Source organism: Toxotes jaculatrix, chromosome 18, assembly GCF_017976425.1.
Source record: "Toxotes jaculatrix isolate fToxJac2 chromosome 18, fToxJac2.pri, whole genome shotgun sequence".
Classification (NCBI taxonomy): Eukaryota; Metazoa; Chordata; class Actinopteri; family Toxotidae; genus Toxotes; species Toxotes jaculatrix.
Window position 1 is genome coordinate 19,526,135 of NC_054411.1, and position 13,582 is coordinate 19,539,716.

The 13,582-nt window shown below is 40.5% G+C and overlaps 1 protein-coding gene across 1 annotated transcript in view; it reads right to left on the bottom strand.

The window, feature by feature from the left end:
• LOC121198760 (carbonic anhydrase-related protein 10-like) overlaps positions 1–13,582 on the bottom strand; it is a 77,409-nt gene that overhangs the window by 25,219 nt on the left and 38,608 nt on the right. The window contains exon 3 of the mRNA XM_041063075.1: positions 11,837–11,979. Coding sequence (XP_040919009.1) covers positions 11,837–11,979 — 143 coding nt within the window. The remainder of the gene's footprint in view (positions 1–11,836; positions 11,980–13,582) is intronic.

The following is a 13,582-nucleotide window of genomic DNA, read 5'->3' on the forward strand; positions in this document are numbered from 1 at the left end:
CAACCAACCAGCACTGATAAATAGTAAGACCAATTTAATGGACATTTTAACATCCAGGCCCTCAGACACACCCGCATAAACACCCACTGGCTAACTTGACATGTATTTAGCTTTTTTTTATAACGCTCATATTTACCTCTAAACTGTACTGCTGGATTTGAAAGTCATGCCTCTTGATCGCATCTAAAGTTACATTTACTTCATACTCACAACAAAGTCAGAATGCGGAAAACAGTCAGTATACAAGCATGAAAACCCTGGATCTGCTTCAAAACGTGGTCCTCCTAATCATTTTTCTCCAAAGCTGCACATCCAGCGGGTAGAACTGATTTCCTGCCAGTAATGCAAGAATTTCATTTGTGCAAAGAGACCTAATATAGTGTACATCACACCAAGTCTGTTACAGTGAATGGGAAAGACCTGCTGCGGACCTCACAGGTTTGCTGAAGAATTTGATTGGATTTAAGCTAAGGTCTCATAGTTCAGTTCATTTGGTGCAGGCCAGGGAAAAAAAAAATGTTGTTAGCTTGTAGTTCTGGTCTATGATCTCTGGTCGTTCTTATTACAAGCTAAGCAAGATCTGAAGACATCCTAGCCCACTAACCGCAGGGTCCTCGGTTCGATCCCCAGCTCGCCCTGACCATAGGTCAAAGTGTCCTTGAGCAGGACACAAGTTGCTCCCGACAGGCAAGGCAGTGCCTTCCATCAATGTGTTAATGAGAAGTGAATTGTAAAAGCACAACATAAGTGAAGCCCTTTTACCATTTATTTATGTTCTCTGGTGCCACAAAGAACAGAGGAAAAAGAACTGATTCTGGGCATTAACAGTAAAACCTGCAACCGAACCCTGTGTGTAATAAAAGTGACGAACAGGCAGAAGAAAAAATGTATTATGTATGTTACTGTGTGTGACTGCGTTTCTGTCATTTCAATCACTCTTTAATGACTTTATGTTTACCGGTCTTGGCCCCTTTGTAATAAGCCAGAATGAACATGAACCAGACCAGAACTAAAAAGCAATAAGAGACTTTTTTTCCCCTTCATCTCAACCAAATGAACCAAACTACAGGTTTGATTCCCTTTTAGGTTTAATCTATAAATACATTATGAAATATTGTACACTGCAGATACATGTGTAAACTGTGTTAACATCACACTCGTACTTATTTTCTGCTGTGACTCTTTATGCTGATAAGAGCTTAAATGTTTGAAGGAGAGCACGCAGTGTGTGTGTGTGTGTGTGTGTGTGTAGGCCAAAGCAACGCAGAGAGAGGAGGCAGATAGGCTGTCAAAATGATTAATTCCCTGTTTGAATGACCCAATCTACTCTCATTCTCTTACCTTTCTTTTCTTTTCTCTTCCAACCTCGTTCTCCCTCATCACTTTGCTTCCCTCCTCCACCTAATCACTACTTCCTTTCGGCTGGTCTTCTTTTCTTTCTCCTCCTCCGTTTTATTTCACTTGGTCCTCTCTTGACCAACCTTCTTGTCAAGTCAAAGGTCAGTTCCATACATGCTTGTTGTGTCTTTTATCTTTGCTATGATGATCATTTCCAGCTGTATGTGTTTGTGAAACCTGGGGAACTTTCAAATCTTTATATTACTGTCACAAGGAATTTTAGTGTCTCGATGTCGTGGAGTTTCTTGTAGCTAAATCACAACAAGTCAGACGTTGGAGATATTACAGCAGCAACTTAGATTCTCTGTAGAAGCCAGAAGCCACAGCACGTCTACAGCTGGTTCAAAATTCCACTCTTATTACTCCTATTACTAACTTCTGTGACTTATATTACTTATTTAAGTTATTTAAAAAAAATAAAAACAAAAAGATGCCTTGTTTTTTAAGGCATCTGTGTTCCAAACAGCAGTGAAAATGTATCAACAGCAGGGCTGATTAACATTCAACATTATTTTGATTTACATAACTTTATTACATTTTATTTAGAAAGAAAATCTTGGGTTTTTTTTTTATGTAAGAAATTGGAGCTGGAACACATCGTCTGGCACTCACAAGCTCTTCAAGGCAAAGTTCAAATTAGATCAAATGGATCATGCAAATGTAACAGTCACTAATTACAAACACAGAGGAAAGTGTAATTTGTCTCTTGGCCCTGAGAATCCAGAGCTGCTCCTCCTCTGACAGAACTCTCTGGGTGTAATTATTTAATGCCACATCAACATTAAATGAAATTTAATAAAGAAATTCAAATTGTCTCTTGGATAGTTAATGAGAGACTGTTGTCACGGAGCTGTGTTAAATGAGTGCGTGCATGTCTCTACGTGTGAACGCGTGTGTGTGTGTGTGTCTTTGTGTACCGCAGCAGTGTATGAGATAGGATATGACTAATGAACTGTCAAACACACACGCACGCACACACATGCACCCGTACTGTCCAACCCATTAGTAAAATGTCAGCATGCTGCAGATCATTCAAAGTCTATGTGAAGACAGCTATTTGTCATATTTGAAGGTCTTATCACACGTTGCTGTAAAATCTCTCTGCTCCACATGTGAAGGTGCCTCTGTCGCTGTGTCGGATGTAAATGAAGCTGATGGCCTTTGCAGAGCTGCGTGGTCACCGGTTGATATGTAACAGACCGCAGGGTGATGTGAGCTGTTGATTGACTTTTAATGACCATCCATCACTGAAACCATCTTATCCGCTTGTGCAAACTGACGGACGGCAGCCGACCTACAGAGTAAACGAGACATTCTTTCAAAAGAATAATGGGCAGGTTCGTCGCGGATTAAGTAAGCATTTATATAGTGAGCTGTCCGGTCGACGGCGATTTGATAAACGCCACCTCAGCCTTCAGCTGCTTCCTCCTCGTCCCCCCAAAAGAACAAACTCCCTGCATCGATCAGCTGACTGATAAACAAACCTTGAAGTAATTGTGCTTCTGTGAAATCTCTTTCTGTGCTCCTTGCACACAACTATGACTACAGACTTCAAATTCTCCACATTAAACATAAGTTACTAGGTTCATTGAAGCTGGAATTCAGAGAGTGCCATGCTTGACTTTGCTCTAGACCTGCAAATCACTAATTCAGCCCCTGTTCAGGAAAACAGGTGTGCGAACAGATGTGAAGGCCTTGCTTAAACATCCCATTTGTACTTCATAAGACACCAAATGTGCAAGCTCTTCAGCTGAGTTTGCGCAGTACTCAGTTTGTGTGTGCCTGCATATCCATATGAGTGTGTGAAAACACTGAGGATTCCTGTATAAATGTATGTAAAAGCATCCTGTGCACTTCCAAGCAACAAAGGAATCTGCTGCTGAAAGCAGGAGCCAAAACAGCCAATCTGTTGTGCAACAGCTTCGGAGGAAACTCACGTACAAGAAGCTAGAACACAGTAGAGGTTAGCCTGGATAACTCGATAACACACAGGTGCACACTACTCTATACACACACACACACAAGCAAAGTCAAATGTAAGTCTTGACATTAACCTGCACATGCACCCACAAGCGATTCATAGCCACACAAACGCGTGCTCTGGCATTTGCCCTCCGTTTTTGCTCTCATTTCTCACACACAGACTCACTTTCACCATACACATGCTTTCCATCTCTCTCTCTCTCTCTCTCTCCTCAGCATACACCCAACACACACACACACACACACTCGCCAGGACAGATGGCTATGAGCTCTTGCTCAGCAGATGCACAAGAGCATTAATCATGAAACAAGACTCAAACAGAGGATTTAACTCTTACCACAGTTGTGCTGCTTCCTGTAAAGAGACCAGATTAATTTGTCTTTTGAAGATCAGTGACAGTCACGTCCTCGCATCAGACCAAAAAAAGGAACTGCTTATTTGAAGACTCATCTGATCTATGAGACAAAATACTGCAATTTCCTCAGATGTCAAGAGTTGGCGGGGAAGGAAAGCAGATTACGAAGCCAAATCGTGCCAATGGCTGATTAATGAATATAGTTATAAAACAATCTAGCAGTGTACATATACTGGGGTGACACATTGCACTAATAATGTGAAATCGCATTCGCGAACTCTGTGGTCCTGTGTAGCTCAGAGGATTAACACTGGCAAAATTAACAGTATTCCTCCCACCAGGTGCAGCTCACAGTCCAATTTATGCACACATGGTAATGTGAGACTCTTTGGATAAAAATGGCGTGTGATTAGTTTAACTCTGGCCAGTAGCCTGATCAGTTGGCACTCACACTCAGAGTCAGTTCATTGTGATAGTTCTTGGGTATGATGAAATACTGCAGCTTAGAAATCCTCTGTAGCAGAGGTAAATGAGCAGAAATGTACAGAAACAAAACAGATCCAGGACGTTTGCAGTATGTTTTCTTTTCTGTATGTATATGCTGACCCATGTAAAAACACCTGCACTCGTTGATTTCTACATGGGTGGGACCTCTGTCGTTTGTAAATGTATTTACTACAAATTTCATAGCCCCACTACTAAATAATTAAACCCCCAGCTGCCACTGACAAGGCAAAATCTCTCATGGTGCCGATAGAGTTGAGAGGTCACAGTTAGCACGGAGACGGCTGTAATAACAACAGGACAGAGAAGACTAAACACTCACAGTGTGACTTGAGATTGCTGGTGAGTTTTATGGATATGGACAAAACTAATGTAGTGAATTTTGTGATGCTCAAGTGGTATTATGGCTCTGAGGAGGACTTATCACTGCACATATGAAATTCTTCATCCTGCAAGATAACTCTTATCAGACACCGTATAATAATAATAGGAGAACAGTCCTTCGAGCTGGCCTCTCAAGAGAGGTTAATTGAAATTATGAGTATTATTAATCTTGGGATTTTTATTTTATGGAAGCACGTCCCTTTAACAGTCTTAATTACTGAATGTTAAGTGCAGATCTTTTAAGATTCCAGGTTAAGTGACTGAGGTGTAAGCGAGACAGTACAAACAAATAATAACAAGCTCAGTTTAGGTGCAGACAAATACTACTGCTTATATGCAGCATGCAGATATGCATATCAACATCTATCTCTCTATCTCTCTATCTCTCTATCTCTCTATCTAAATTGACATTTTTGCTATTGCTTCATAGCCAACGTTAGCATTAACAGTTGTTTACTTGCAAGTCTTCATTCCTTTTCTCAACAAGAAATGTCTGATGAACTAACGCTGTATTGGTGGACTGTTCAGAGTGCCAGCATGTGAAGATGACAGGTGACGAATGAATGGGCCAGCATCAGGACAGGACAGGGTCTGATGAGGAGAGGTTCCTCAGCTCTAGACTCAAAGTCCTTTTGTTTTTATCTTCTACCTTCTACCAGCTTTGAAAAGTTCTGGGGGGGGGGGGGGGGTGCAGAGACAGTCCCCTGCTGTCAAGGGACAGCAAAGGGACGGTCCCCTGCTGTCAAGGGACAGGGCGGCTCTACTTCTGCAAGTTGTTACTGAAAATGTTATTGTTATTAGAATCACAGAATTTCTCATTTCCAGTTATAGATTTAGCATGTTGAGACTTAGACATACAGAATGATATCAATATTTCAGTATTTAAATATGATAAAAATGATTTACGCCTAAAGTAAGACTACATTTAAGAGTCCATACGATTCAGTTCTCTGTTGGACTGTCTGCTCTTCGAAGCTTCAGGGGAATTTCCTCTGCACCAGCTTACCAAGTATCTGCACTGCTACACTTGATTTTTTTTTTTTTTTTTTTTCCAGAAAGACCAATAAAAGAAATGCTGATTGCACTGAGAAGGTAGTGGCACAGAGGCTAGGCCAGATCCACCCTGCTCTGAGGACCGGCACATCCGTGCTTCTGTCTGAGGAATTCTCTTTATGTTACAGACATCAAATGAACTTCAGTTCCTAGAATGGGTCAAGCTCCAAAAACACTGGATTCCCCAGTTGCTTTGATGTAACTTGACAGCATCTTCCATGGTGGATGCCTACGTTTTTCAAACTCCACACCTTCGGTTTAAAACACAGGTTTTCTGTTGGACATTTTTTTCAGTCTCCGAGCCCAAGCCGAGATAATCCTGATCGTCAAGTTTTGAGCATGACGTTTACTCTTGAACTGAGACAGGATTCCTGATCTTCCCCATATACAACCACTTGTTGACATGTCACGACAGGTTCACATTTATTTCATATCCTTATATTTATGTTGACACCTGACACAGCTCCACTAGCTGAATGAAGTGCAGATGTGGCTGAAAGCTCCAAGACGCAAGTAAATAGACAGTTTCACATCACCGGGGACATATTCAAGACATTATACAACTGTTCTCAAGGACAGAAGAGTACTCTCTATGGCAAGTACACTGATCCTAATGTGTAAAACAGGCTTACGGCCAGGGTTAGGTGGAGTACCCCTTTAATCAGAATCTACAGCAGTTTGGGGCATTAAGGAGCCTGCTGATTAGGGAGAACAGCCTTCAAGAGCCTGGGTTAAAGCACAGCTGTGCATCTTCAAACACCTAAGAAAACATCTAAATTCATCTAAGTCCAACATTGATCTCCTGTGATACAGATAATCAATGCAAGAGAATTTAAACTTGAAAGAAAACATTATTTGCAGACAATAAACCACCAAGAACACACGAGCAGTTGCGCTAAAAGCATCCCACTCCGGAAATCTAGATATACTGGGAAAGAGCCAGAGCGCATGGTTTCACAATTCATCAAGCAGTTCTGAGAAAATCCTACATTACTCTCCCATCATACAGCTGGCCTGGCTGCCACAAAAGAATTGGAAATTTGGACCCATTGTTAAATAAAGAAGCACACAGCCTGCAATAAAACATCTGTGTAAAACCATCCCACTGGACAGGTCCAGTTAAGCCTAGCGAGGTAAGCAGCATGGACTGTGGATTTGATGCATGGAAGGATTAAGGCCCCCCTCCCGCCCCCCTCCAGAACCTGACTGTGAGCACAGCACTCTGTCTGAAACTATTTTGGACAGGAACCCCCCCGGGGGATGGAAAGGTGCTAAGAGTTTTTACAGCATAAAGTCTGAGGCTGTTAATGTCTCAGTCCCTGATCTGAACACAGGGCTGGACACATTACACCATTATAACATCCCATTTTATTATAGACTCATGTTCAAGTCGTTAGAGTGAAACTGAAAAATGCTGCTACAGATCACTGCTATGCACTGGCCAGGGTCTGCAGCTGTGTTTCAACCAGTGAGGGAAAGGGACTACGTACAGTTACCCAAGTATTGTACTATATTCATGTACTTGTACCATACAAGCACTTTGACTATATTCATTTTATGCCACTTTAAACACAAGTATTCACAACACAACTGAAACCCTGGCTTAAACAACAACAAACATGTGAACACTGAGCAACATTTAACTGGATTCTCTTGTCAAACCTATGCTTATGTATTTTATTTATACCCACCTACAAGTCCGTGTATATACAGATATGTACAATGCATACAAACGCATACACACGTGTACAGAGTCTGTTTCATCTGTTTCTGTTCGATCTACTTGTGTGTGTGTGGCCGGGGACATCAGCCGCCATGTTCTCCTCCAGCTCTTCACGTACTGTGTCTGTCTGCTGGTTCGTGCTGAGCAGATGATGTACAGTGTGTCTATCAGAGCTTTACCTCTGAACACTGAGTCACAGTGATGCCAGTGCTTTCTAAGACCTTTTATCATAACTGACAGATCCAGTGGCTTAACCTATAAAAATAAAACCCAAATTGTAACCAAATAAAATTGTCGTTTTTTTCCCGTAGTGATTCATTTCATATATCAGCTGTTTGAATGTAGATTTTGACTATGTGTTGTTGTGTGGTTGTCTATGTGTTTGGCTCATCCTGCACACTTTGAAATGGCTTTGTGAATGAATAGTTTTTGTGTTTATTTCATTTATAACCTACATTTTCTGCATGAAATATCTTTTTTTTTTTAGAAACCATTAATATATTAACGTGCAGCTGACACACACACACACACACACAAACACACACACAAAACAATAACAACAAATTACAAATAAAAATTGCTCCAGTTTTCTAAAAAAAAAAAAAAATTAGACCATGAAGGGAACTGCATATTTACGCATATTAACAAAAACTTCATGCAAATGTATTTCAAATGAGCTCTGGCACAGTGTTTCAATAATCCAGATTTTTTTTCATTCTCCTAGGTGACCTACATTCCTCAGTGGTTTGGATTAGCAGACCCTGAGCTTCTGATGACGCTCATCTGATCTCAAACCATCCTCGTCTGAACCGCAGCGTGCCACGGCAGCCATGATTAGTGGCTGACACGGCTCTCTCTCGGGGAACAACATGGAGCTCACCCCCCGCGGCACTTCTTAGCCCTCGTCACAGTGAGTGAGTGACTCTCTGGGGAATTACAGGGATAGGACGTTCTGAAGGGGTCACGGATGGGGCTGATGTTCCCTCTGGGTTACTTTCTGGTGTGCGGGGGCAAGTGTTATCCATTAACAATTAAATAATAGAAGTGTGGTATTAGCATGTGACAAAAAGAAAGGACCTAAAGGGACGTAATGCTTGGCTCCGTCATGTCCTGATTTAATAGAAAATAACTAAAAATCATAAATGAAAGTGATACACCTTCCAATAAACAAACACACAAAGTAGTACATTTTCTCCACAGGGAATGATATGCACAGCACCTTTAGTCTTTGAGCTGACAGATGCTTGAAAGCTTTATTTTAGAACTTGCAGGATCAAATGTGCCTGCTTTTCATACAAAACCTCAGATAAGAGGTTCGCTAAAATGTGATAGCTAAGTGGATGAGTGGCCAGGCTTTGTCATTTAACAGATGAAGTGGGCACTTTCCATTACAGTTGTTCTATTACAACTATAATCACCCCTCTCTCTGGCTGTCCTCGCCTACAACCTTTTAAGTGCTTAGGAGGGTGACACACGATGCAAAAACAAAAAGGTTCAAACACAAATAAAATATATACGGAAATGCAGTCATTTGCTGTAACTTTACTAAACGTGAGGAGTAAACGTCTGAAATGCTGACAACGATGTCAGAGTTACCTCTGCAAAGGTTTAACAAAAAAATGAAATCAAGTTGCATTTTGGGAAATGGAGGATGCAGTATTCCTTCTGTTTGACCCATATTAGCAATTCAAAGTCAGAACATCTTCTAGCCTCTGCTGCACTACATGTGAAGTGAAAAGGATTTGCTACAGTGATGTTACAGTATTTTCCAATTGGCTCAGTTTCCACAACAGTTTAATCACTGTTGCTTTTTAAGATCAAATTGTCATTGCTTATCAGTGAATCATTCCTCAAATGTTTTACAAACAGCAAGAAGAAGAAAAAACGTGAAATTTATGCAATGTCAGTTTTGGAAATGATCATTTTCATTCTGTTTCCTGAATATGCTCTATAACTGTAAATATAAGAGTCTGATCTTACACTACAGCAAATCCTACATTCATACATGCCAAAGTGATTTGCACACACAGCACTAAAACACCAAACCCCAGATATTTAAATCATCTTAAACACAGTAAACTACAGTAATACTGTAACATTAAACCACAGTTTATTCTACTGTAACTCACTGCAACACAACAATGAAGAGGACAAATGGCCTTTCCATTTCTTTTTTTCCCCGTGTGTGGCTGTGATGATGAAGAGATGAGCGATCATGCTGCAGTTCTGCTCACTGCCCATTATGCTGTCAATGTAAAATAAGGTAGAAATGCTTGCAAGAACATCTTGCATTGATTTTTACTATTTAGTGACTGATGCTCTCTATTTAATAAAACATTATATACAGACTTTTTCCTCCTTCCCTCTAGTGAAGGGCAGCAAACACCTTATGGCACACTGCATTCAGTCAGGCGGACGTATGAAGAAGACAATGAAGAAGAGATTTATGAAGCTCTCCAGAACCTTGAAGTTGAGTTTTTATTAACCGAATGACTGTCCATTATCCTGATACTTTACGGGTTGTCAGAGACAGTGTTAAGTTTTACAGCCTCTTTAGTAAGAAGCTTTACATTTCTTTTTACACTGCGTTTTGTTTATTTTTTCCTAACGATATTATTTAGTAATACATCCATTAATACGTTGGCCTTTTCTGATAATCTGTTTTTATATTTTGTTTTAATTCGCAAATTAGTCAGTGTGTTAAAAACTCTCTGATGTCTTTGTTCTGAAGGAGAGAATCTTTTCTCCAACAGTGGAGTTATGAGGTGAGAAAGCTTTAAGGTGGGCAGCCTGTATTCACACATTCAACAGTTTCTGGACAGATATAAAACACCTACAGTTATCATCATCATCATCATCATCATCATCATCATCACAAACTTAAGCAAAACTTAAACCTAATCTGAGAGAACAGTGCTCCTGGAGTTTGGAAATCTCTTAGGAGAATTTTAAAACGTAGCAGCCATGGTCTTTGCCGAGATCAAAGCCCCCCGCAATGATCAAATTTTAATAAAGAGACGATGTTGTGAAATAATGACTCATGACTGAGATGTTGTAATGGTCAAATGTGCCTTCAGTTTGGAGCCTGGCTCATTTTCGGGGGTGGATCATTAAAAACGGTGGACTGTAACAGCTGTGGTCATTTTGTAGGTAACACTAAGAATAATTATTTTAATGAATATTGTGACAGGGAACTGCTCAATAGGGAAAAGTGAAAACTAAAGCTCTAGATGTAAAAAAAATGACAGCTTCTGTAGAGTTCACACAGAAAAGGCAGCGTTTCACATTCATTAAGATCAGCTGAGTAAGATTAAATCGCTCGGTTTCAGCCGACGTAAACATTCCAACGCCTTATTTCACTCATTTTTGGCCACACACCTTCAGAGTTCAGTGCACTGCAGTAACTGGTAATATATAACAAATATTTTATATCATAACACCCTTAATAATTAGTAACTTATTTGATACATTTTTTTAAATTTGTGCATTAAAATTTGTGTCTTAATTTCAATAAAACCATTACTTTCTGTCCTTTGCAGAATCTTATAATTCCCAGCAGATAGTGAGTTGTCATGCTGGCCAAAGTTCAATCTGAAATCCACCTGATTTTAGAGAAAACCCCATTTTAAAACAGGATGGGATTTTGATTTGATATCATATATTTAGAGCATATTAAGGGCACTTGTTATTTAACTTTACTGTATATCGGCTTTGCTATCCAAGATGTCTAAACTTTGAACCTTAATCTCTTAATCTCAAAACCATTTAGATCAAAATAGAACCTTATAATTCTAAGATCACAACATGTCAATATGACCATATTTCCGATTATCTTCTCTGCTTGAGGTGACTTTTTTTTTGCCTGCAGTCAGTTTCCCTCTCCGCTGAAAACACCTCGGTGAGATATCATCTCATCTAAATATGGCCAATAAGTAGAATGCACTCCTAAATACAAACATTAATCCAGGATGCGATGTACAGCGTCGTTGAAAGCTGTGTTTTAACGGTGATTCAGGGTGCTTTAGAGAGGATTTTTCCTGTAAAGATTAACAGTGATTGCTGCGTAGAGGGCTAAAATAGTAATGCCCCCTGAGCCTAGCGCAGTCAAATGCAGCTGGGAATTTTAAAGCCTTCAGATATGGATGAAAAGCTCATAGTCTCTGTCAGACAGAAGCTTCTCTGCGTCTTGATTTAGGGAATGTGTCATGTTCTGCTCTCAGCCACTCTGATGAATTAAAGCCCGGCGCTGTCAGAGAAGGACAGTCCCGCTTGTCTCATAACCTCTGACGAGCTCTGTTTCCGCACATCAGCTTGAAATTCATTGGTCAGTGTCTCTTCTAAAGGACACTGACCTTCTAAAAGGATTGAGCCCTTGAGGAGCAGTTTTCTCACCGACGACAGATGTCAGGTCATCTAAAACGATGGTGGTCCTTACCTTGCGTCCAGCTGTGTTGAGCCTCAGAGGGGTCAGGTAGGGGTCAAAGATCATGTGACTGGTTTCGATGTCGATGGGAGACTGCCTCTTGCCTATGGTGCACAGGTTCCAGGCTGAGTTCACCAAACCCCAGAAGGATGGGACTGTTGGAAAAAAAAAAGAGAGAGTAATACTAATTAGTGTGTGTGTGTGTGTGTGTGTGTGTGTGTGTGTGTGTGCGTGTGTGTGTGTGTGTGTGTGTGTGTGTGTGTGTGTGTGTGTGTGTGTGCGTGTGTGTGTGTGTGTGTGTGTGCACGCGCGCTCCACAAGATCAAACCATAAAAACAGAGAGAAAGTGAGCAGATGGGCTTCATTATGATGGGACAGGAGAAATGGGGAGTTTAGGGAGATTTGAATTTACATATGGCTTCATTAAAATCTGACTTATGAAAGAGTTTTCATTTAAGTCTCCAGGTTATTATCTGCAAGTATAACTAAGGCAGAGAAATGGACTTTATTAAAGTCTGTCTAAAAGTTCTCCCACTAGTTTTCATTGCTTCTAACGTACGGCAGGGGTTCCCAACCTTTTGTCTTCTGATCTCTTAAAAAGAAGCAATACTTGTGACCCCCCCATCACAGGTTCTGGCCTCGGTGTCGTCGTGAGTTTTGAGCGGTGAGTTTTCCTGCATTTGTCTCATTGGAAGGCTATTCAGTTGCCTGAGGAGGTGAAAGTATCTTGGATTTCACAGGAATAAAGCAAAAAGAAGAAGAAGAAACCAAATTCTGTAACAGAAAGATCTTGTGACCTCCTCAGATTTATCTTGCAGCCTCTTGGAGTGCCCTGACCCCCTTGGTTGAGAAGTACTGAGTAACAACATGATCCCAGCAGGGTGGCCTGTGTAGCCTTTCTTCATAATAGAAGCTCACAGGTTCAGATCTAGTTAAAAGGTCCTTCAATAGCTGTTGCTTTGACTTGATATTACAACACAGTATAGATTTTAAAAGGCTCCACCACCGATCTGCAGTCTTACATCACTGTAACAGTAACTATCCAAACTGATGCAGCAAAACCAGAAAAAATATTGTTTATTCCACACATTCTTCTTCCTTGTCACCTACAGTGGTTTTCCGCATTAATTGGTCATAAACTGTGATCTGATCTGACAACCTAATATAAGCCTATAAGCTAAGATAAGCTAATAACACACAAACAATAATAATCTTTTGTGTTTTTATTGAACACACCCATTAAAAATTCACAGTGTAGGTGGAAAAAAGTAACTGAACCATGGGTTTAATAACTGGTCCAACCTCCTTTGACAGCAATAACCTCAAACAAGCACTTCTGGTAGTTGCGCGTCAGACCTGAACGACCAGTACTACTTTAATTCAGCCATATTCTCAGGATGTCTGGTGTGGGCGGCTCTCTTGAGATGGATTTTCTTTGTTTGAAGTCATTCTGGATGGGGATTTACTTCTATGTTTAGGGTCAATTATCCCGTAACCTGCAACATGATTTGTGTATGCTCAACTCATGAATAGAGATGTAAACCAGTGCCAGTGACTCCTTTAAGCCCTTGGTTGTTGTCGACTTTATAACCCCCTCTAGCCTCATGCAAATCAGCAATTCCTGACCATAAGTCCTCTGAGATCTTTTTCCTAAATATTGTTCACATCACCAGATGCTTCTTGTGAATCCCAAAGTTAAAATGTTTGACTGTTTTTTTTTTTGTTTGTTTTTTAAGTAAAAGTAACTCAGACCCAAAT